Source organism: Oncorhynchus mykiss, chromosome 18 (genome assembly GCF_013265735.2).
Source record: "Oncorhynchus mykiss isolate Arlee chromosome 18, USDA_OmykA_1.1, whole genome shotgun sequence".
Taxonomy (NCBI): domain Eukaryota; kingdom Metazoa; phylum Chordata; class Actinopteri; order Salmoniformes; family Salmonidae; genus Oncorhynchus; species Oncorhynchus mykiss.
Genome location: NC_048582.1, coordinates 20258141 through 20281304, shown reverse-complemented (window position 1 = coordinate 20281304; position 23164 = coordinate 20258141). Strand labels below are relative to the sequence as shown.

At 43.3% G+C, this 23164-nt stretch overlaps 1 protein-coding gene across 2 annotated transcripts in view; it reads left to right on the top strand.

The window, feature by feature from the left end:
• The window catches only part of LOC110495787 (collagen alpha-1(XXVIII) chain), a 31654-nt gene extending 9516 nt beyond the window's left edge, over positions 1-22138 (top strand). For both annotated transcript variants that reach the window (XM_036952236.1, XM_036952237.1), the window contains 26 exons: positions 31-84; positions 7258-7326; positions 7426-7494; positions 7618-7686; positions 11462-11530; positions 12930-12998; positions 15285-15353; positions 15469-15537; positions 15646-15717; positions 15832-15900; positions 16034-16105; positions 16199-16267; positions 16358-16426; positions 16528-16596; positions 16681-16749; positions 16878-16946; positions 17717-17785; positions 17921-17989; positions 18078-18158; positions 18290-18325; positions 18418-18454; positions 18590-19147; positions 19641-19891; positions 20379-20610; positions 20907-21098; positions 21196-22138. In XM_036952236.1, coding sequence (XP_036808131.1) covers positions 31-84; positions 7258-7326; positions 7426-7494; positions 7618-7686; positions 11462-11530; positions 12930-12998; positions 15285-15353; positions 15469-15537; positions 15646-15717; positions 15832-15900; positions 16034-16105; positions 16199-16267; positions 16358-16426; positions 16528-16596; positions 16681-16749; positions 16878-16946; positions 17717-17785; positions 17921-17989; positions 18078-18158; positions 18290-18325; positions 18418-18454; positions 18590-19147; positions 19641-19891; positions 20379-20610; positions 20907-21098; positions 21196-21200 — 2625 coding nt within the window. In that variant the 3' untranslated portion in view covers positions 21201-22138. The remainder of the gene's footprint in view (positions 1-30; positions 85-7257; positions 7327-7425; positions 7495-7617; positions 7687-11461; positions 11531-12929; positions 12999-15284; positions 15354-15468; positions 15538-15645; positions 15718-15831; positions 15901-16033; positions 16106-16198; positions 16268-16357; positions 16427-16527; positions 16597-16680; positions 16750-16877; positions 16947-17716; positions 17786-17920; positions 17990-18077; positions 18159-18289; positions 18326-18417; positions 18455-18589; positions 19148-19640; positions 19892-20378; positions 20611-20906; positions 21099-21195) is intronic.
• The last annotated feature ends 1026 nt before the right edge of the window (positions 22139-23164 follow it).

Below are 23164 nucleotides of genomic sequence, written 5' to 3'. Positions count from 1 at the left end.
TGTAGACTACTTTATTCTGTCTTCACACAGGGGTTACCTGGTCCAAATGGCGATGCCGGGCCTGAGGGTCTCATAGGGAAAAAAGTGAGTTTTATTTCATAAAACCTAATACCTTTTCATTAAGAGAGTGTCATTCACAGAAAGCCATTGGTTAGAGGAACCACATCTGCCCTTAGGATGGAAGAGAAAGCAACTACTTTGACTGACTGACTGGTCTGTCTTACGTGTCTATTCACTAAGTCAGTGCCAGAATTCCCCCCACTTAGCTTCAACCCATTGATCAAAGGTAACCTTCTATCTCAAATCCATACAGATAACTAGATTATAGTTTATTGGCTGGACAACATCAATTATGTCTGGGTGTATGGAATCTGGTTTGGATCAGGTCTTTGGTTTCTTGGGTTCATGGTTGAAGAAAATTGGCAGTCAGGCCACGGTAGTAATTTTGTCAAATCACCACCATAATATGAGTGTTTCTGTGTTCATATTTCAGAACAACATATGGATTCTTTAGACATACAGAATAGTGAAAAAATTGCATGCCGAGAGAAAATAGAGCCACTCTACAACTTATTACAGTGGGGAAAATGGGCCTTCTATATCTTAAAAGAAGGGCTAAGGATTTATAAAATAATTATTAGAATTATAATTATATTATGCTTTTCAATGATGTTCTGATTTAATCTCTTCAGTTTTTGTTGGAAAGGAAAGGGTTAACACTGAAGTGAAAAAAAGATCCAATCAGGATTTTTCTTTTGCTGGCCTCTGGAGGGGGATCAATCTAGCTAGCTAAGTCAGCCATTGACTAGGCCATCAGAAGCGAGATAGAAGGCTTTTGCCATTCAACTGTATTAGTACAACATTTTGCAATGACAGTGGAATCAACCAATCGCATTTTGACATAATGGGTGGGACCGTTTTTACAAAAGCCTATGGAAACTACTCGAAGGCTAACAGTTCCCTATGCATTAGCGAGCTGTAGTTTTTCCATGGTCTAGTTAGCTTTTGTTGTAGGCTAGTTTGCAGCAGCAGTAGCAGCATGAGTTGTTGTCGCTAATTTGTTAGCTTCCCCCTTTTCAAAAATAACTTCAACAATAAGTTAAGTTTCAAATGATCCTCATCTGGTGAGTGGAATTGTGTTTTTTTTATTGCAGCACGCTTGCTGTTGTAAGCCATCTCTTTGTTGCATTTAAACTTTAGGTGATCAGTTACTTTGTGTGCTAAACTTGAAATGATTTTTTCAATGGGAAGTAATACATGTACATTTCGATTGGGAAATGCTTAATGGTTGTGTTTTTGTATTCTTATGATTGGGACCTACTGGCTTATTATGTCCGAGTGAATGGACTACTTATCCTTTAACATCATGCTGTGTGTGACTGTTGTCTTTCCATCGGCCTTATGCAGTGGTGTAGTGGTGACTGAAGAAGCGGGTATACTCTAATTTAGCCAAAAAGTTCCCAAACAGTATGAAGGAGCCTAGTCACAAAAACACACACAGCCATTTTCCAGCCAAAGAGAGGAGTCACAAAAACCAAAAATGGAGATAAAATTAATCACTAACCTTTGATGATCTTCATCAGATGACACTCATAGGACTTCATGTTACACAATATGTTATTTTCGATAAAGTTCATATTTGTATGCAAAAATCTGAGTTTACATTGGCACGTTTTATTAAGTAGTTCGAAAACATCTGGTGATTTTGCAGAGAGCCACATCAATTTACAGAAATACTCAAAATAAATATTGATAAAAGATACAACTATTATGCATGGAATTATAGATACACGTCTCTTAATGCAACCGCTGTGTCAGATTTCAAAAAAGCTTTACACGAAAAAGCACAACATGCAATAATCTGAGTACAGTGCTCAGACAACAAATCAAGCCATACAGATATCCGCCATGTTGTGGAGTCAACAGAAGTCAGAAATAACATTATAAATATTCACTTACCTTTGATGATCTTCATCAGAATGCACTCCCAGGAATCCCAGTTCCACAATAAATGTTTAATTTATTATGCAATAAAGTCCATAATTTATGTCCAAATACCTCCTTTTTGTTTGCGCGTTTAGCCCAGTAATCCAAATTCATGACGAGTAGACAAAAAGTAAAAAAGTTCTGTTACATTCCGTAGAAACATGTCAAACGAAGTATAGAATCAATCTTTTGGATGTTTTTATCATAAATCTTCAATAATATTCCAACTGGAGAATTCCTTTGTCTTCAGAAATGCAATGGAACTCAAGCTAACTCTCACGTGAACGCGTGTGGTCAGCTCATGCCACTCTGCCAGACCTCTGACTCAATCCCTTCTCATTCCCCCCTCCTTCACAGTAGAAGCATCAAACAAGGTTCTAAAGACTGTTTTACATCTATTGGAAGCCTTAGGAAGTGCAATTTGACCCCATAGACACTGTATATTAGATAGGCAAAGAGTTGAAAAACTATAAACCTCACATTTCCCACTTCCTGGTTGGATTTTTTTCTCAGGTTTTTGCCTGCCATATGAGTTCTGTTATACTCAGACATCATTCAAACAGTTTTAGAAACTTCAGAGTGTTTTCTATCCAAATCTACTAATAATATGCATATATTAGCAACTGGGCCTGAGTAGCAGGGAGTTTACTCTGGGCACCTTATTCATCCAAGCTACTCAATACTGCCCCCAGCCATATGAAGTTAACATTTTTGTATTTTTTCTATACCAAAACAATATGTTCAAGTCCTCAATAATGCTTAAACCAGATCAATCTGATTGGGTGGACCTGGGCAGCAGTGGTGCTACTGGGCAAAATCACTGAGGAAACCAAGCCAGTAAAAAAGCCAAATTTACAACCCATGTTGTGATAATTGCGTTGTTTGCTCCCTAACCCATTCATTCATACTTCACGAGATATATAATAAGGCCGTGACAACAAAAAGACAAGTCACACAGTGGCGGCATAAATTCAACTACACATAAGACTTGTTTCATCACAAAACCGAAGAGCAACATCTGTCTGGTGAAGTCCACAAAGCTAATATTGCATATCAACAGTTACAGTTGAAGTCGGAAGTTTACATACACTTAGGTTGGAGACATTAAATCTCGTTTTTAAACCACTCCACCAATTTCTTGTTAACAAACTATAGTTTTGGCAAGTCAGTTAGGACATCTACTTTCTGCATGACACAAAGAATTTTCCCAACAATTGTTTACAGACAGATTATTTCACTTATAATTCACTGTATCACAATTCCAGTGGGTCAGAAGTTTACATACACCAAGTTGACTTTGCCTTTAAACAGATTGGAAAATTCCAGAAAATGATGTCATGGCTTTAGAAGCTTCTAATTGACATCATTTGAGTCAATTGGAGGTGTACCTGTGGATATATTTCAAGGCCAAGCTTCAAACTCAGTGCCTCTTTGCTTGACATCATGGGGAAATCAAAAATCACCCAACTTATTGTGGGAAGCTTGTGGAAGGCTACCCAAAACATTTGACCCAAGTTAAACAATTTAAAGGCATTGCTACCAAATACTAATAGAGTCTATGGTAACTTCCGACCCATTGCGAATGTGATGAAAGCTGAAAATAAAAGCTGAAATAATTCACTCTACTATTATTCTAACATTTCACATTCTTAAAATAAAGTGGTGATCCTAACTGACCTAAGACAGGGAATTTTTACAAGGATTAAATGTCAGGAATTGTGAAACTGAGTTGAAATGTATTTGGCTAAGGTGTATGTAAACTTCCGACTTCAACTGTATATCACCTGCAGCATGGTCAAGCAAGTTTATGTTTTCGAAAGTTTACTAAACAGCTGCTGATTTAGAACAATGGAGATACAGTAAGTCAGCACAAGGACAACAGCAGCACTGCCTCCGCTATTCCAGCACCATTTCAACTTAAACATTTAAACATCATCAAATCAACAAGAACATGCTTAGTTTAATATACTGGAAACAAATGTAAAAATACCAAAAACAATGTAGTCCAATCAATGCTGCTAAATATCATGTGGCTGTCCCTGGTTCTGATTTCTGTGTGTGTGTGTGTGTGTGTGTGTGTGTGTGTGTGTGTGTGTGTGTGTGTGTGTGTGTGTGTGTGTGTGTGTGTGTGTGTGTGTACGTGTGTGTGTGTGTGTACGTCTGTGCGCAAGTAAACACTTTTTTTTTTTGCACTCACACTAGTTGAACGCCAATGCCTTCCTCCTCTCTTTCATGTTGGCAAAATGGTCTATTGTCTGTCATACAGTGCACTTTTAGCTTTTGTTGTCATATGCTACCTAGCTAAAATACTTGCTAGCCTGACCTCCTTGCATGGGCAGCAATGAACCAGCTAAGTTATCTAGCTAGCTAGTTAATGTGAGACTACTAGTCTACACATTGAACTGTAATCATCTCAGGCCAGTGGCACAACATATTAATGTATGGTTAGATCAGAATCCCCGTCATAATCATTGGCCTGTACAGACAATTAATTCAAAACCACAAGTCCAAATCCCAATCTCCATCCATGCTTTGCCAAAGGGCCAATTTAGCAATCTAGCTACTGCAGGACATCAACACAAGCAGACCAGAAACAGACATGTTTTCCTGAAAATTATGATTGCAAAGGAAGTGATTTAATTGGTCTGAAGCCAAATCCAAACTGGCCTCTTTATGGGTGCATTTTGATACACCGGGACAACCCGCTGTTTGTTGAATAATTATTTGATGTATTTGTTTTATCAAGGGAGTCCAAACGCTTGCTGGCATCAATGAAATGGTACGGCGGCAACATGCTATACTCTTTTGGTCTTGACAGAATCATATACATGGGCTACACATACTGAGATGGAGGGGCGCTGTTTCCCTCAATGTTTCAAGAAAGGACTGTATACATTTTGCCCTTTGAAGTGGTTTTATGGCTGACTGAATGGAAGCTGATCATTCTACATTTAAAAATAAATCTGAGTCAAGACCAAGTACACATGTATCCAACACAGAGACAAGACCGAGATACTCAATATGTGGTCTTACAACACTGGTATCGGTCCCACTGAGTAGACTGACTAGATCTGGTCCAGGATGTTCCGTGCGGCCCTGGACCAGAGCTACTGACAGACAGATTCAAGTGGGGCCCAAAAGCAGACGGCAGATGATTGACCAAGTATGTGTGCATTAATGTTTTGAATGGATACATTACTTGCTAAGTATCATCAGTCATTGCATGAACGCCACAGACCCGTTGAGGGATTATAATCATGTTATTATCGTGTCAGTTTGTTGTTCAAACTTCTCTCAGCAACACTACTGCCAAGTCTGACATATGCCCACACTCCCAGTCAAGCATTCAGAGGCTTAATTGTTTTGAAAGAATGTTTATGTTGCTTGTTTGACTGTCATCCAAGATCAAAAATGAATGGCAGACTAATGTCTTACAAAGAGAACAGTATGTAGACTAGCCTACGCACTGAGATATCTCTGCCGTCTCCTCGCACTGTTCTTGTTATCGTAGAACTAATGTCTGACAAGGAGAACAGTATGTAGACTAGCCTACGCACTGAGATATCTCTGTCGTTGTAATGATCGAAGGTCAAGGATCAGACCAAAACTCAGCGTGGTATGTGTCCATGTTCATTTTAATAAATAAACTGAACACTGCAATAACCAAAAAACAACAAAGAGAGAGAGTGAACGAAACGAAACAGTTCTGTGAGGTGAAGACACACAAAACAGAAAACAACTACCCACAACCCATAGTGGGAAAACAGGCTGCCTCAGTATGCTTCTCAATCAGAGACAACGATTGACAGCTGCCTCTGATTGGGAACCATACCAGGCCATACACATAGAAATCTTACACACAGAACAAAACATAGAATGCCAACCCCAACTCACGCCCTGACCAAACTAAAATAGAGACATAAAAAAGGAACTAAGGTCAGGACGTGACAGCCGTCTTCTCACACTGTTCTTGTTATCGTATAACAGCATGTTGATTTACTTCTATTATAATGCCATCCGGCATTATTGGAACAGTGAAGCATGTTTTCTTCTTTTGGCTCTATACTCCAAAAGTTTGGATTTGAAATCAAACAATGACTAGGAGGTTAGAGTGCAGACTGTCAGCTTTAAATTTAGGGTATCTGCACCCACATCGGGTGAACCATTTAGAAATTACAGCACTTTTTGTACTTAGTCCCCCTATTTTAGGTGAGCAAAAGTATTGGGACAATTTCACTTATGTGTATTTAAGTAGTAAAATGTTAAGTATTTGGTCCCATATTAATAGCATACAATGACAACAATACAATCAAGCTGGTAGTTCTACAAATTTGTTGGATGCATTTGCTCTTTGTTTTGGTTGTGTTTCAGATCATTTTTTTGCCCAATAGAAATACATGTTAAATTATGTATTTTGTCATCTTGGAGTCACTTTTATTGTAATTAAGAATAGAATATGTTTCTAAAAACCTCTACATTAATGTGGATGCTACCATGATTATGGATAATCCTGAGTGAATCATCAATAATTGATGAGTGAGAAAGACGCACAAGTATCGTACCCCCAAGACATGCTAACCTCTCACCATAACAATTACAGGGAAGGTTAGCGTTTTTGGGGGGGGTATGATATTTGTGTGTCTAACTTTCTCATGGGGGGAAGAGACTATATACAAAAAGGGCTGTAATTTATAAACAGTTCACCCGATATGGATGAAAATACCCTCAAATTAAAGCTGACAGTCTGCACTTTTACCTCATAGTCATTGTTTGATTTAAAATCCAAACTTTTGGACAATAGCGCCGCGCCATAAGAGGAAAACATGATTCACTGTCCCAATAATTACGGAGGGCACTGTGTTTGAACAATGGCTTTTAACCATAGTGATTTGAATTCTCGAGGAGTTTCAGAACACCTAGTGCTAGCCTGAACCCCTGGTAGAATTTGATTGATGGAAGATGTGTGAAGGGGAAAATGTTAACGTTTGAGGTCAGTGTGTGGTGGTGTATTGGTTTATGTGGTGAGGTAATGGCTGGGTTAGTGATGGTGGTGTGAGGTTAAAGCTAAGAGGAATTCAATGGAAATGATGTCACCTCGTTCAAAGAGTTCTGCTCTTGTTGGCCTATAGTGGAGGAGAAGGAGGGAGAGAGACAGATTTATGAATTGTTGTTGTGCCAGACACATTTAAATATGAATTTCCTGTATACTGAGTTGTGTGTGTGTGTGTGTGTGTGTGTGTGTCTCTGCATGGTTACGTGTGTGTTTTGTAGGGTGAGCGGGGACTTTCTGGGCCACCTGGAATACAAGGAGAAACTGGGATCGGGCTTCCTGGACACAAGGTATCACTCCATCACCCCATTGTTTTGAAAAATGAGAATTACATTTCCCCCCAACCACCTGTTGTATCTCACCTCGCGGGTGTTCAACTCTCTCTGCAGGGTGATGTGGGGTTCCAGGGACGACTGGGGCCTCCGGGACCACCTGGCTTAGGGGAACCTGGACTACCGGTGAGTTACCGCTACCACAATGTACTCATAAATGACTCAGTGAAATGGGTGTTCATGTAGCTGTATGGAGTCTATGGTTATTCAAGTCTGTTCATCATTGGTTGATTTGTTTGTGTTTCACAGGGGCCTCAAGGGCCACAGGGCGTCCAAGGAGAGAAGGGTCCTATAGGAGAAGGCTTTGCCGGGCCAAAGGTATGACTGAGCATCTGCAGAGATGTGTCCCGGTCTGGGCTCCAGATCTGTCGCTGTGAAACCAGGAACATCACACGGATGATGGTTATAGGAGAAGACGCAGTGCCATAAAAGTCCATCTGAATTACACCTCTATTTGGTATCACAGTGTCACATGCAATGGATCTATCGATCAGTGATTTCTTGTTCTACTACGGAGTAACTTCCAGCATGCAGGTAGGCGAAGTTCATAGTTCAAAAGGACGTCAGGTGAACCCATACAGGCCCTGGGCTGGGAAACCCCCAGAAGCTATCCAGAACCCCTGTAGAACATGAAAGGAGTGAGTCACTCAACCGAGACCAGAAGGAAGGAATGAGTCCATCTGCTTTTCACTGGGTTGCTCAGGCACACATGGGCTACATCTGCCCAAACCAGACCTCTCTCTTTCTCCCTGCTCTTACATATCCTCTGAACTCAAGTGTTACCAGGATACGGATATTCTATTTGCATTGCAGTGAGTGTCTTCCCTTCATAAAGATATTATGTTCTACTGTAGCCTACTCCCCTTGTTGCGACTTGTAAGAGAATGGTCGTAAAAGCATCAATGCAAACATGCCATTCCTTTAGAAAGAGATCTGTGTTACGGTATTGACAGTATTACATACAGTGGGGAGAACAAGTATTTGATACACTGCCGATTTTGCAGGTTTTCCTTACAAAGCATGTAGAGGTCTGTCATTTTTTATCATAGGTACACTTCAACTGAGAGATGGAATCTAAAACAAAAATCCAGAAAATCACATTATGATTTTTAAGTAATTAATTTGCATTTGTTTGCATGACATAAGTATTTGATACATCAGAAAAGCAGAACTTAATATTTGGTACAGAAACCTTTGTTTGCAATTACAGAGATCATACGTTTCCTGTATTTCTTGACCAGGTTTGCACACACTGCAGCAGAGATTTTGGCCCACTCCTCCATACAGACCTTCTCCAGATCCTTCAGGTTTCGGGGCTGTCGCTGGGCAATACAGACTTTCAGCTCTCTCCAAAGATTTTCTATTAGTTTCAGGTCTGGAGACTGGCTAGGCCACTCCAGGACCTTGAGATGCTTCTTACGGAGCCACTCCTTAGTTGCCCTGGCTGTGTGTTTCGGGTCGTTGTCATGCTGGAAGACCCAGCCACGACCCATCTTCAATGCTCTTACTGAGGGAAGGAGGTTGCTGGCCAAGATCTCGCGATACATGGCCCCATCCATCCTCCCCTCAATACACCATCCATCCTCCCCTCAAAGTAGTCCTGTCCCCTTCGCAGAAAAGCATCCCCAAAGAATGATGTTTCCACCTCAATGCTTCAAGGTTGGGATGGTGTTCTTGGGGTTGTACTCATCCTTCTTATTCCTCCAAACACGGCGAGTGGAGTTTAGACCAAAAAGCTCTATTTTTGTCTCATTACCTTCTCCCATTCCTCCTCTGGATCATCCAGATGGTCATTGGCAAACTTCAGACGGGCCTGGACATGCGCTGGCTTGAGCAGGGGGACCTTGTGTGCGCTGCAGTATTTTAATCCATGACGGCGTAGTGTGTTACTAATTGTTTTCTTTGAGAATGTGGTCCCAGCTCTCTTCAGGTCATTGACCAGGTCCTGTCGTGTAGTTCTGGGCTGATCCCTCACCTTCCTCATGATCATTGATGCCCCACGAGGTGAGATCTTGCATGGAGCCCCAGACCGAGGGTGATTGACCGTCATCTTGAACTTCTTCCATTTTCTAATAATTGCGCCAACAGTTGTTGCCTTCTCACCAAGCTGCTTGCCTATTGTCCTGTAGCCCATCCCAGCCTTGTGCAGGTCTACAATTTTATCCCTGATGTCCTTACACAGCTCTCTGGTCTTGGCCATTGTGGAGAGGTTGGAGTCTGTTTGATTGAGTGTGTGGACAGGTGTATTTTATACAGGTAACGAGTTCAAACAGGTGCAGTTAATACAGGTAATGAGTGGAGAACAGGAGGGCTTCTTAAAGAAAAACTGTGAGAGCCGGAATTCTTACTGGTTGGTAGGTGATAAAATACTCATGTCATGCAATAAAATGCAAATGAATTACTTAAAAATCATACAATGTGATTTCTGGATTTTTGTTTTAGATTCCGTCTCTCACAGTTGAAGTGTACCTATGATAAAAATTAAAGACCTCTACATGCTTTGTAAGTAGGAAAACCTGCAAAACCGGCAGTGTATCAAATACTTGTTCTCCCCACTGTAGGTTTATATTGCCTACTTAGCGACGAGGATAACATTACGCTTCCAGAGGCAGGTGAGGGAACACAGATCAACAATTGTTTTGATCATTCCTGAACGGTCTGGGAAAAACAACGCTTGATTAAGTTTTGGGAACGCACTTAAGTAACATCACGCCAAATGTAATCTCTGTTTGGCAAAGTTGCAACTTCGACTCATAATAGTCCAGTCAACTGACTGAGGAGACACATCGTTTATTGCATTATTTCATTGAAACTCCTATCATCAGAGATATTTATCTGGTAGTTTACTCTGGAGAGAGTGACGGTGTGAGTTTCCACCAGTCATCTAGAAGCTTCTACTATTAGAGATGGCCTCAAGGCTTTTACTTTCCTGCATTGAGACTGAGCCCAGACACACAGCTCTGGTTATGAGCAGCAGTGCTCTGTTGCTAGTCACAAGTTCTGGCAAGTTCCAGATTCACGAGAGCTGAAGAGTTTTTTCTTTTTTTAACTGCTACCCTTGTCATCAGCACCTGCTGGGGTGAAGAAATGGAAGATTATGGGGGATTAATGTGTACATTTTATCTAAGCTCCGTTGCAGGTATATTCTGTTGCTGGTTTGTCCTCGGGTATTGCTAATGCTAATGATGTAGCTGCAGAGTGTATTCTCCCTAGACCTGAGGTAACCTCTGAGGTAATGGATATGTTTTGCACGCATACACAGCTCTCACTCTCTCTCTCTCTCTTGGCTTCAACTTTGATTATTGTGTAATTTACTTCATAGTTTTTTTTATTTTAGTCGGCGCGTGACTCTTGCAGTAATTAAGTACAAAGAACCTTCAACGACATTCAGCTGGTCGCTGTGGTTTCCATCTCCACCAGTGCTGATCGACTCTCGCTCGGTGCCAAACCCCTTTGTTGAAAAAAATGAGAGTAACACTAAACATGTCCTCTGGCATCTCAACAACCCGCCTCGACCATGTGATCTCCCTGGAACGTTCCTTGGAGGTCCAGAGTGGATGCATGCGAGGCTGGGAAGATATCTGAAGAAGTTTCCAGAACCCCTTTCACGTTCCTGTTTAGACTTCCTGTCTCTCACGCAGGAACAGACACAGTAAACGGACGTCCGTTGTCACCTTGCGAACCAGCCTCGGCGTGGCACATAGATAGACGTTAACACAAATTACAACAGAATGCTGGAACCTTTTGCCAAGGCGGAAGGAAAAACTCAGTTTAACGTTTTCAGAATGTTCCATTGTTCCTATCCGCCTTGTGGTTTTTCGTTCGCGGGACTGTTTTCCCGTCAATGAGTAACTATCTGTGTTGCTGTTAGCTGTCTTAGGGCAGAATCCTAATTTGAAATCTAAATTTGAAATCTAAATCTCTCATTGACATCAGTAGATGAAGTTATGGGCACAGATCTCAAATTGGGATTCTGCCTTCACTGTATGGCTGGTGTGAGTTTCTCTCACACCAGCCACACCAGCCAGAGAGAGAGAGAGAGAGACTGAAGAGTTGAAGAGAATTATAAAGAGCTGTGTTTGTCTCTCCGCAGGGGGACCGGGGCCTGGAGGGGCCGAGGGGACCTAGAGGACAGCCCGGCGCTGGACTGAAAGGAGACAAGGTACAGTATAGACTGTAAATAAACTAAATCTGGGTGAATGGCCTTCACACAAACACACAGTGTTCCCCAGGAACGCATAAAGAACCTTGGGTAGGGAGTGGCCAGAAGCACTGGCATCTAGGTCTCATTCAGACTGAGGTTATATATGAGGCCCCTATGGAATCTGTGTGTTGATGAATCATACAGGGGTCAAGGCTAATGTAAAGGGTGCATCTCAATTGTCTAAAGTGGCCTCCTCTCCTCGTCTCTTTGCCTTCATTGAAACTGGTGTTAAAGATCTGCACATGTGGACGGAAAGTCCTGGTTCAGAAGGATTCTTGTCTTTTGCTTTCACCTAGTCTGTGTTTTCAGATAAAGGGGAGGAGACAAGGAGAGAAATCTACTTAACGCTATTTTGATGCAGCCTCATTCTACCTGAATAACGTTGTGTACTGTCAGAAATAGAATCACGGTCCCACACTGATTATGGGACATGAATTGATGACATTTATAAACTGAGTGGTTCAAGCCCTGAATGCTGATTGGCTGACAGCCGTAGTACCACGGGTATGACAAAAGTAATTTTTACTGGTCTAATTACGTTGGTAAACAGTTTCTAATAGCAATAAGGCACCTTGGGAGTTTGTGGTATATGGCCAATATACGACGGCTAAGGGCAGTGTCCAGGCACTCCGTGTTGTGTCGAGCTAAGAACAGCCCTTAGCCGTGGTATATTGGCCATATACCACACTCCCTCGGACCTTATTGCTTAAATATACCATTATGAATGAAGCAAACACTGATAGAATTCCGGTAGCTGATGATCATTTTCACAGATTTGAACGTTAATTGACCTTAAAATGGTGTTTGTTCTTGGCCCGATTAGTCTTGGCAAGGTTAGTCTTGTGGTGAAATTTATTCTTGGGATATTGGCAGTGCTTTCATCATATGAGGCCAATCCTTCAGCAAGAATGCTGCTAACGGTTTGGATGAATGTTGCAGTTGGCTAACATTCTGTGTTTTCGCCATGTAACTTTATAACCGCTCTGTTGACACTATAAAGTGAATTAGGCTGGCATTTTTTAGCTGAGGCATGCATGTATTACTTGGTCGTTGGATCTGGAGTTTGTTTACTTTATTGCCTATCAAAATAGTCAATTGTGTGAACATTCTCAATATTTAATAGCAAGGGGACTAGCAGGACGATTTTTAACACAGTAAGTAATTGTGTTATTTTGACAACTTTCCCTTAATTTTATAACAGATAATGAAAGGGTGATTATCCAGACCAATGTATATAAATGTATATGTACTTTTTGTATATTTATTTCATTCACTTTTCATTCACTTTTCCACCGCGAGCTGGTGTTGGTGTAATTATAGCTATGATGCCAACAACGACTCTCTTTGTGACCCTCAGGGTGGCTTTGGCCCTCCAGGTTTTCCAGGGCCTGTCGGCCTGCCAGGCCTGGGCATTCAGGGGGAGAAGGTACGTAGGCCCACCTATTCATTATTACAGGTTTCACCAAGTATCACCCATACATCAATCACCGTATTCTTATCGGCAGACTCAACAGCCTTGGTTTCTCAAATGACCGCCTCGCCTGGTTCATCAACTACTTCTCAGATAGAGTTCAGTGTGTCAAATCGGAGGACCTGTTGTCCGTACCTCTGGCAGTCTCTATGGGGTACCACAGGGTTCAATTCTCGGGCCGACTCTTTTCTCTGTATATATCAACGATGTTGCTCTTGCTGCGGGTGATTCCCTGATCCACCTCTACGCAGACAACACCATTCTGTATACACCTGGCCCTTCTTTGGACACTGTGTTAACAAACCTTCAAGCGAGCATCAATGCCATACAACACTCCTTCCGTGGCCTCCAACTGCTCTTAAACGCTAGTAAAACAAAATGCATGCTTTTCAACCGATCACTGCCCGCACCCGCCCGCCCGCCCGACTAGCATCACTTCTCTGGACGGTTCTGACATAGAATATGTGGACATATACAAATACCAAGGTGTCTGGATAGATCAAATCAAATCAAATGTATTTATATAGCCCTTCGTACATCAGCTGATATCTCAAAGTGCTGTACAGAAACCCAGCCTAAAACCCCAAACAGCAAGCAATGCAGGTGTAGAAGCACGGTGGCTAGGAAAAACTCCCTAGAAAGGCCAAAACCTAGGAAGAAACCTAGAGAGGAACCAGGCTATGTGGGGTGGCCAGTCCTCTTCTGGCTGTGCCGGGTGGAGATTATAACATAACATGGCCAAGATGTTCAAATGTTCATAAATGACCAGCATGGTCGAATAATAATAAGGCAGAACAGTTGAAACTGGAGCAGCAGCACAGTCAGGTGGACTGGGGACAGCAAGGAGTCATCATGTCAGGTAGTCCTGGGGCATGGTCCTAGGGCTCAGGTCAGTTGAAACTGGAGCAGCAGCACGGCCAGGTGGACTGGGGACAGCAAGGAGTCATCATGTCAGGTAGTCCTGGGGCATGGTCCTAGGGCTCAGGTCCTCCGAGAGAGAGAAAGAAAGAGAGAAGGAGAAAATTAGAGAACGCACACTTAGATTCACACAGGACACCGAATAGGACAGGAGAAGTACTCCAGATATAACAAACTGACCCTAGCCCCCCCGACACATAAACTACTGCAGCATAAATACTGGAGGCTGAGACAGGAGGGGAACAGGAGACACTGTGGCCCCATCCGAGGACACCCCCGGACAGGGCCAAACTCTCCTTCCAGACTCATATTAAACATCTACAATCCAAAATTAAATCTAGAATCGGCTTCCTATTTCATGACAAAGCCTCTTTCAGTCACTCCGCCCTCATAAAACCCACTATCCTACCGATCCTCGACGATGGTACGAATGGCGATGTCATTTACAAAATTGCCTCCAACACTCTACTCAGCAAACTGGATGCAGTATATCACAGTGCCGTCCGTTTTGTCACCAAAGCCCCATATACCGCCCACCACTGCGACCTGCATGCGCTCGTCAGCTGGCCATTGCTACATATTTGTTGCCAGACCTACTGGCTCCAGGTCATCTATAAATCTTTGCTAGTTAAAGCTCCGCCTTATCTCAGCTCACTGGTGACGATAACAACACCCACCCGTAGCATACGCTCCAGCAGGTATATCTCACTGGTCATCCCCAAAGCCAACACCTCCTTTGGCCGCCTTTCCTTCCAGTTCTCTGCTGCCAATGACTGGAACGAATTGCAAAAATCGCTGAAGTTGGAGGCTTATATCTCCCTCACTAACTTTAAACATCAGCTATCTGAGCAGCTAACTGATCGCTACAGCTGTACATAGCCCATCTGTAAATAGCCCATCCAATCTACCTACCTCATCCCCATATTGTTTTTATATACTTTTTGACTCTTTTGTTCACCAGTATTTCTACTTGCGCATCATCATCTGCACATCTATCACGCCAATGTTCATTTGCTAAATTGTAATTACTTCGCTACTATGGCCTATTTATTGCCTTACCATCTCACGCCATTTGCACACACTGTATATAGACTTGTTTTCTATTGTGTTATTGACTGTACGTTTGTTTATTCCATGTGTAACTCTGTGTTGTTGTTTGTGTCACACTGCGTTGCTTTATCTTGGCCAGGTGGCAGTTGTAAATGAGAACTTGTTCTCAACTGGCCTGCCTGGTTAAATAAAGGTGAAATTTAAAAAAAGAATAAAATATAGTTTATGGATTACTGTCCTAATGTGACTGCCCTGTGCTTCCTGTCCTACCAGGGTATAGAGGGGCCACGGGGGCCACCAGGGGGCAGGGGCCCACAAGGAGATGGATATCCAGGGCCCAAGGTCTGTGTTTGAATGCTTCTTCCTTGACTTTTACATTTGTATCAATTGTGGTTATGGCATGTTTAGGCTATCGCTAATACTAGTGGCTGTGTATGGGTGCTCCTCTCATCCACAGGGTGACCAGGGCTTACCAGGGGAGCTTGGTTCAACAGGAGAGAGGGGGGCTGGCGAACCTGGGGATAAGGTGAGTCCTCCAATGGAAATGCAATGTGTAGTTTGTCCTCGGTGTGGTGTCACATTTGGATATGTAGTCGATGCGATGTGAGACAGACAACCAACGATCTCTCTTCAGGGTGAGCCAGGAGCGTCAGGATTGGCTGGTTTTCCTGGCCTCCCAGGAGAGGATGGGGCCCCGGGACAGAAGGTATTTCACCTTCTGCCATCTCTCCGGCACCATAGGTTGATACTGTACCTCTTTGAATGTGACCATTGGATTCATATGCTTTGCTTGTGTGTCTGTTTGTGTTTGTCTATATAGGGTGAACCAGGTGTTGGTGGTCTGAGGGGACCAGAGGGAGCTGCGGGGATTGGCACCCAGGGTGAGAAGGTAAGAAGATTCCCAGGTTTTTCTCCTCACATCGCTGCTTCAAGATTTTAATCTTCATTAATCTGGACAGCTGTGGTATTCCAAGGTTGCTTTTCTGTGCTGTTTTTTTGACGAATAATGTCTCTCCACATAGGGAGACCAGGGCCAGAGGGGCATTCGGGGCTTGGGTGGGCCTCCTGGAATCGCCGGGCCCTCTGGAGCAAAGGTGAGGACATAATCCTCAATTATCATCAGTCTACACCCTGTACTGTAGTGTAATGTGGTCACACTGCGAGCTTTGACTTCTGACCTCTTCTAGGGGGAGCCTGGGACACCAGGTCGACTGGGTATGCCAGGACTTCCAGGGCGGGGAATCATAGGACCTAAGGTAACAGCCCTCTGTCCCAAAATGCATGCAATTCACCATGTAGATGAGGTTAATGCCATATCATAACCATATTGTAACTGTCTGTCTCAGGGCAATCTTGGCCCACCTGGTCCATCTGGACCAATAGGAGAGACGGGCTACGGGCTGCCTGGTCCTAAGGTCACACTTTTTTATCGGAATAATCAGCGTAATTCATTGATTTACTGATATTTCTTTACTTGAATCTTGCTGTACTTTTATTTAATCACATCAACTTTTAGGGTGATCGTGGAGGTCCTGGTCCGTCTGGTCCATTTGGGCCCAAAGGTGATGGTTATCCTGGCCCTACGGTGAGCAACACTGCTGCTTATTAATGTGTTGCTATTGCATGAGTTGTACCAGTGTTGACTCTAGTGTTTACCTGGGGTTTGTAGGGAACACCTGGTCTACCGGGGCTTCCTGGTGAACCAGGCCTGGAGGGGCTGGGCATCCCTGGACCGAAGGTAAAGATATGGTTCTGTGTGAGGGTGTCGGATCTGGGTTATTTTGGATAGTGACAACAGCCCTGGGTGAACAGAAGACCTCAATTAGCAGAGGACATCATGATAGCTGTGTGTTTTCTCCCATTTAGGGCGATATTGGCTTCAGGGGCTTTCCAGGTTTAGCAGGCCCCCCAGGCGAGGGGCTACAAGGTCTACCGGTATGTATTGTAGTCTGACATGAAGAAGCTAACCTGCTAAACAGTTGGCAAAGAATCAATCCCAGCTCTGATGCGAAACCCATTTAGCCTTGTTCAGCGCCATTTTAAACCCACTGAGTCATGGTGATTGATACTAGTATTACCTCATGCTGCCAGACTCCACATTTCAGATCCACCTTGTACGTGTGAACACATATCCCCAGGGACCTTGTATTCAAAGGCTGCGATAATCAGCGTTTCATTCTCACGAAACATATATCATTTTCACACACTTCCAAGACCGTGTGAATATATCCCAACATAAGGGTCTAATGAGAACCATTGGGACCAGGGTGCCTATAACCAACACAATACCCAGAGCCGGCAGTCTAGCTTATAATATTACGTCCAGGTTTCTCTTCAGGCTTTTCATCTTCTGTAGCCCCAGAAGCCCTAGGGAGCGGGCAGACCTGGGGGTTGAGGTACCCCTGTCCGTCACATCAGTAGGTCTGGTCTCATACAGTAAGCTGCTTATATGTGTCAGCGTATGAACAGTAAAGCCAGAGACACTCGAGTTGTGAAGTTACCTGCTCGTGACACGGATGCCCTGTGAAATCGGGTCACTTTTAATGTCTAGGTTTGTTAAGTAAAAAGTGAAGGGTTTGTCCCTTAGCTTAGCTTATTTTGCATGGCTAGCTAGGTTTGACACAGGCAGTGCAGTGTGGTTGGGTTGTGTTGTGCTGACACTTTTTGATTGATGTTGTACACATATAACTTCTGCTCATTTCTAGGGTGGCATTGGACGACTGGGCCCCCCAGGGCCAACGGGGCCCCCTGGGCAGGGTATTCAGGGGCCAAAGGTAGGCCTCGCTCTTGTTTTCAAGTGGTACTTCTATAGTAATTCGAACTAAGCAAGCAAACAAAAATGTTCTTGTTTCTTTAAAATGTTGAGTTGAGCACGGCAAATCTTCTCTTTATTTTATGGACCCTTTCAGGGCGAGGCAGGGTCTCAGGGCGTGACGGGCCCTCGGGGGCCACCAGGGGAAGGATTCACAGGGGCCAAGGTGACAACAGACACAGTGATTTGAAGCATACGGCAGTGTATTTGAACTTTCGTGACCTCTGACCTTGTGTTATCTGGCTCTATGACAGGGTGACCGCGGCTCTGGAGGGGAGAGGGGCCTGAAGGGGGTCAAAGGTGATTTGGGTGACCCTGGAGTTCCTGGCCAATCAGTGAGTCATGTCATGGGTCACTTTTATAATCAGGGCGATTCATTTGATAACATGGATACATGCTGTAATAAACAATTAACTGCAATCAGAGGAGAAACTGATCAGACCAATGTTTTACTGCTTCCTTTTAGGGCAGACCAGGGTTCAAAGGTGACATGGGCCTCACAGTAAGTTCTCAGTCTTTAGCTGTCTTTTGATTTCACATAGTCTTTTTTTCATTCCATTTAGTCACCATGTCAATCTGGATTTTGACCCACAGAGAGAAGACATCATTAAAATGATCAAGGAGATTTGTGGTGAATAAAAAATTATTTGTTTTGCTTTGTGTAGTATCATTTAACATCGATTGCAACATACGGCAGGCCTAGTCGAGAGTGCACTGGAAAACATCCTTTCTACGTCCGAATCGTATACCTCTGCCTTGTTTCCAGGTTGCGGAATCAAATGCAAGGAGCGGCCCATGGAGCTGGTGTTCGTCATTGACAGCTCGGAGAGCGTGGGGCCGGAGAACTTTGAGATCATCAAGGACTTTGTGGCGGCCCTGGTGGACCGTGTGACGGTGGGCCGCAACGCCACCCGCATAGGCCTGGTCCTCTACAGCCTGGAGGTCAAGCTAGAGTTCAACCTGGTGCGCCACATGACCAAGCAGGAAGTCAAACAGGCCATACGAAAAATCCATTATATAGGTGAGGGCACCCACACAGGCACCGCCATCCGCAAGGCCACCCAGGAGGCCTTCTACAGCTCTCGCAAAGGGGTGAGTAAAGTGGCTATAGTTATTACAGACGGACAGACGGATAAGCGGGAGCCGGTGAAGCTGGATATTGCGGTGCGGGAGGCGCACGCAGCCAACATCGAGATGTACGCATTGGGGATCGTGAATACGTCAGACCCCACGCAGCCCGAGTTCCTGAGGGAGCTCAACCTGATCGCGTCGGACCCTGATAGTGAACACATGTACCTCATTGATGACTTCAACACGCTGCCAGGTACGGCTGGTTTATCGTGTTGGTGTAGTCATATCAGAATGATTCCTCACAAAACCCAAACAAAAAAGACCATGATTTTTGGGATTATCACTCAATGTAGTCCATAGAATAGTCATTTTCAGGATTGTTGACAAATATTTGACATTTCTATCTAATAACATAAATACATGAATATTTATGACATTTTGATCCTACCCAGGCCTCCTTTAAGACACCATAGTGTTTCATCTGTAGATGGTGTCATATGAAGCTTTAGGTCGTTACAATGTTATCTGAATGTTGAATATAGTGAAAGAAAAACTTCTGCCCCTATGTTAGCAGTAGGTCTACTGTTATTATACGGTGTGGTCTGTAAATGTACCTAATGTACCAAGTTAACTGCATCAAGTCGCTGCGAAGTCTCCAAGGCTAATACCAGTACAATGTGATTCATCACCTGTTCCAAGTCATCACAACTCATGTTGCTCTGTGGCTCTCTCTCTCTCTCTCTCAGCTCTGGAGTCCAAGCTCGTCAGCAAGTTCTGTGAAGACGAGAACGGTGGTCTGGTATACAACGGCTACGGCAACAATGGACACAGGAACGGGAACAATGGGAACTATGGCAACGGGGGCAATGGCTATGGAATCACCAATCAGGAGGACTTCAACAACAGGAGGCGGACAGTCACCACTACCGGCACTCAAAGTCAGGGTGGCAGCGTAGACCTGACCCAGCCTATCAACCCTGGCACTGCCACAGTACAGGTCTTTACAGCACATTAACAGACATTTAGCAGAGGCACTGGCCAGAAAAAAACCTACTCTCAATGTATAGTTGACATGACTTGCATGCTCCATTGAACTAATGACAACACTGTCTCCTCTTAGTCCACTGTACATTATCTCACTATAGTAACACTGTCTTTTCTTAGTCTACTGTACATTATCTCACTATAGTAACACTGTCTCTTCTTAGTCTACTGTACATTATCTCACTATAGTAACACTGTCTCCTCTTAGGCTACTGTACATTATCTCACTATAGTAACACTGTCTCCTCTTAGTCTACTGTACATTATCTCACTATAGCAACACTGTCTCCTCTTAGTCTACTGTACATTATCTCACTATAGTAACACTGGGCTTGTTACTCTGTGTCAGGCTTTAAAACTGTGTATTTGTGTTTTGCTACTAATTGACAATTGTTGGTCCTCATATTTTTCCTTGTGTGTTTGAATTCCTCCGGGTCCAGATAGGGCAGCGTGAGGGAGGCCAGGATGGAGGTATTTACACCCAGGATTGGGGGACTGGTCGCGGGGACGTTCCCACGTTGAACCGCAACACATCCTCCTCCTCCAGGGATTCCTCATCTTCCAATACAGGAGGGTCCTCTTCCTCATCATCATCAGGAACGTCATCTTCATCCTCAGGGTCCTCAGGCTCTGTCCAGTTAGTGCCTGCATCACGACCCGCACTTCCCAAAGGTATGTTGCAACAGCTGGGAGAAGTGCTATGTCTCTGTAGTCATAGAAGTCTACCCTGTGTCTGTTCATTAAGCTAAAGGATTGAATCATATGAGCCGTTCAGATTACTACAAAGCCTGTCAAAATCAGTTACTGAATGATTCCAACTGAAAATGACCCACATTTTGCTGATGCTTTGTCTGCCAATGAACAGAATCAGTATACTAGTGTGCCATGGCCCCTACATCCTGATATAACATCTATTTATTTAGTGGGCCTTCACTAACGGTCTTCTCTCTGTGTTCTGCCCATGTCAGAGTTTGTGCCTCTGGACCCTCGCTGTGCACTGGTCCTAGACCAGGGCCCCTGCCGGGACTACAAAATGCGCTGGTACTACGACAAGCAGGCCAACGCATGCGCCCAGTTCTGGTACGGAGCCTGTGAGGGGAACCAGAACCGCTTCGACACAGAGGAGGAGTGTAAGAGGACATGCGTGCAAGGCAGAGCAGGTACTGTATAGCTCATCTTTCAATGATCTTTGGTTTCCATTGAATATTCATCAAGTATGGGATTTTGTATGAATGTTTTTGTGTGTTTTCACAACAGGCTGAGAAGACATCTCACTCAATTCAGTCTTTAAACCGATGTTCCATGGCACCATGTACTTCACGATGGAAGGAGGTCAAGTCATGACAGTATGTTGTACTATTGGATAAATGCTTGTTTGACACTCCCTAGTCCCCCCCCCCCACCCTACCCTTGAACTAAAACTCTACGCACTTATTATAAATATTCATATACTAATTCCAGTGTCTGATTTGAACTTTAATTTTACCGCCAATCTCTGTAAAATGTTTCATTAAAGGTCCAATGCAGCCGTTTTTATCTCAATATCAAATCATTTCTGGATGACAATTAAGTACCTTACTGTGGTTTGGAACTCTTTCTTATTGGTCTATTAACTAATTTACCACCTGGTGATTTCACCATGGAAGGCCAAAACTCCATCCCACCAAAACAGGCTGAAATTTCAGGCACTCTTTCAAACAACTCTTACACTAAAGGGGCATTATCAATATTTTCACAATTTCACAGTAATCCTTCAGCCTCATAATGTGGAAACATATATAAAACACAGGCAAATCTAGTTTTTGACTGCACTGGGCCTTTAATTTAACATTACCATTTTCATTCAAAATGAATGGATAGCTCATCATATAACATCATTTTATCACACAATTCAGTCAATCTCACTCAGGTATGTAGTCAAGAAATAGTAGAAAATACCACTTAGTATTAGACACTGATTCATTAATACATACAGTTGAAATTGGAAGTTAACATGCACCTTACCAAATACATTTGACCAAATTCAAATACTTTTTTCACAATTCCAGTTTTTCACATTTACTCCTAGAAGGTCTGAGGTCAGTTAGGATCACCACTTTTTATTTTAAGAATGTGAAATGTCAGAATAATAGTATAGAGAATTATTTATTTCAGCTTTTATTTCTTTCATCACATTCCCAGTGGATCAGAAGTTTATATACACTCAATTCGTATTTGGTAGAATTGCCTTTAAATTGTTTAACCTGGGTCAAACGCTTCAGGTAGCCTTCCACAAGCTTCCCACAATAAGTTGGGTGAATTTTGGCCCATTCCTCCTGACAGAGCTGGTGTAACTGAATCAGGTTTGTAGGACTCCTTGCTCGCACATGCTTTTTCAGTTCTGCCCACAAATTTTCTATGGGATTGAGGTCAGGGCTTTGTGATGGCCTCTCCAATACCTTGACTTTGTTGTCCTTAAACCATTTTGCAAACAAATTTGGAACTATGCTTTGTGTCATTGTCCATTTGGAAGACCCATTTGCTACCAAGCTTTAACTTCCTGGCTGGTGTCGTGAGATGTTGCTTCAATATATCCACATCATTTTCCTACCTCATGATGCCATATATTTTGTGAAGTGCACCAGTCCCTCCTGCAGCAAAGCACCCCCACAACATGATGCTGCCACCCCGTGCTTCATGGTTGGGATGGTGTTCTTCGGCTTACAAGCCTCCCCCTTTTTCCTCCAAACATAACGATGGTCATTATGGCCAAACAGTTCTATTTTGGTTTCATCAGACCAGAGGGCATTTCTCCAAAAAGTACGATATTTGTCCCCGTGTGCAGTTGCAAACCGTAGTCTGGCTTTTTTATGGCGGTTTTGGAGCAGTGGCTTCTTTCTTGCTGAGCGGCCTTTCAGGTTATGTCGATATAGGACTAATTTTACTGTGGATATCGATACTTTTATACCTGTTTCCTCCAGCATCTTCACAAGGTCCTTTGCTGTTTTTCTGGAATTGATTTGCACCTTTTGCATCAAAGTTTGTTCATCACTAGGAGATGAGTGTGTTGACGGCTGCGTGGTCCCATGGTGTTTATACTTACGTACCATTGTTTGTACAGATGAACGCACCTTCAGGCGTTTGGAAATTGCTCCCAAGGATGATCCAGACTTGTGGAGGTCTACAATTCTTTTCTGAGGTCTTGGCTGATTTCTTTTGATTTTCCCATGATGTCAAGCAAAGAGGC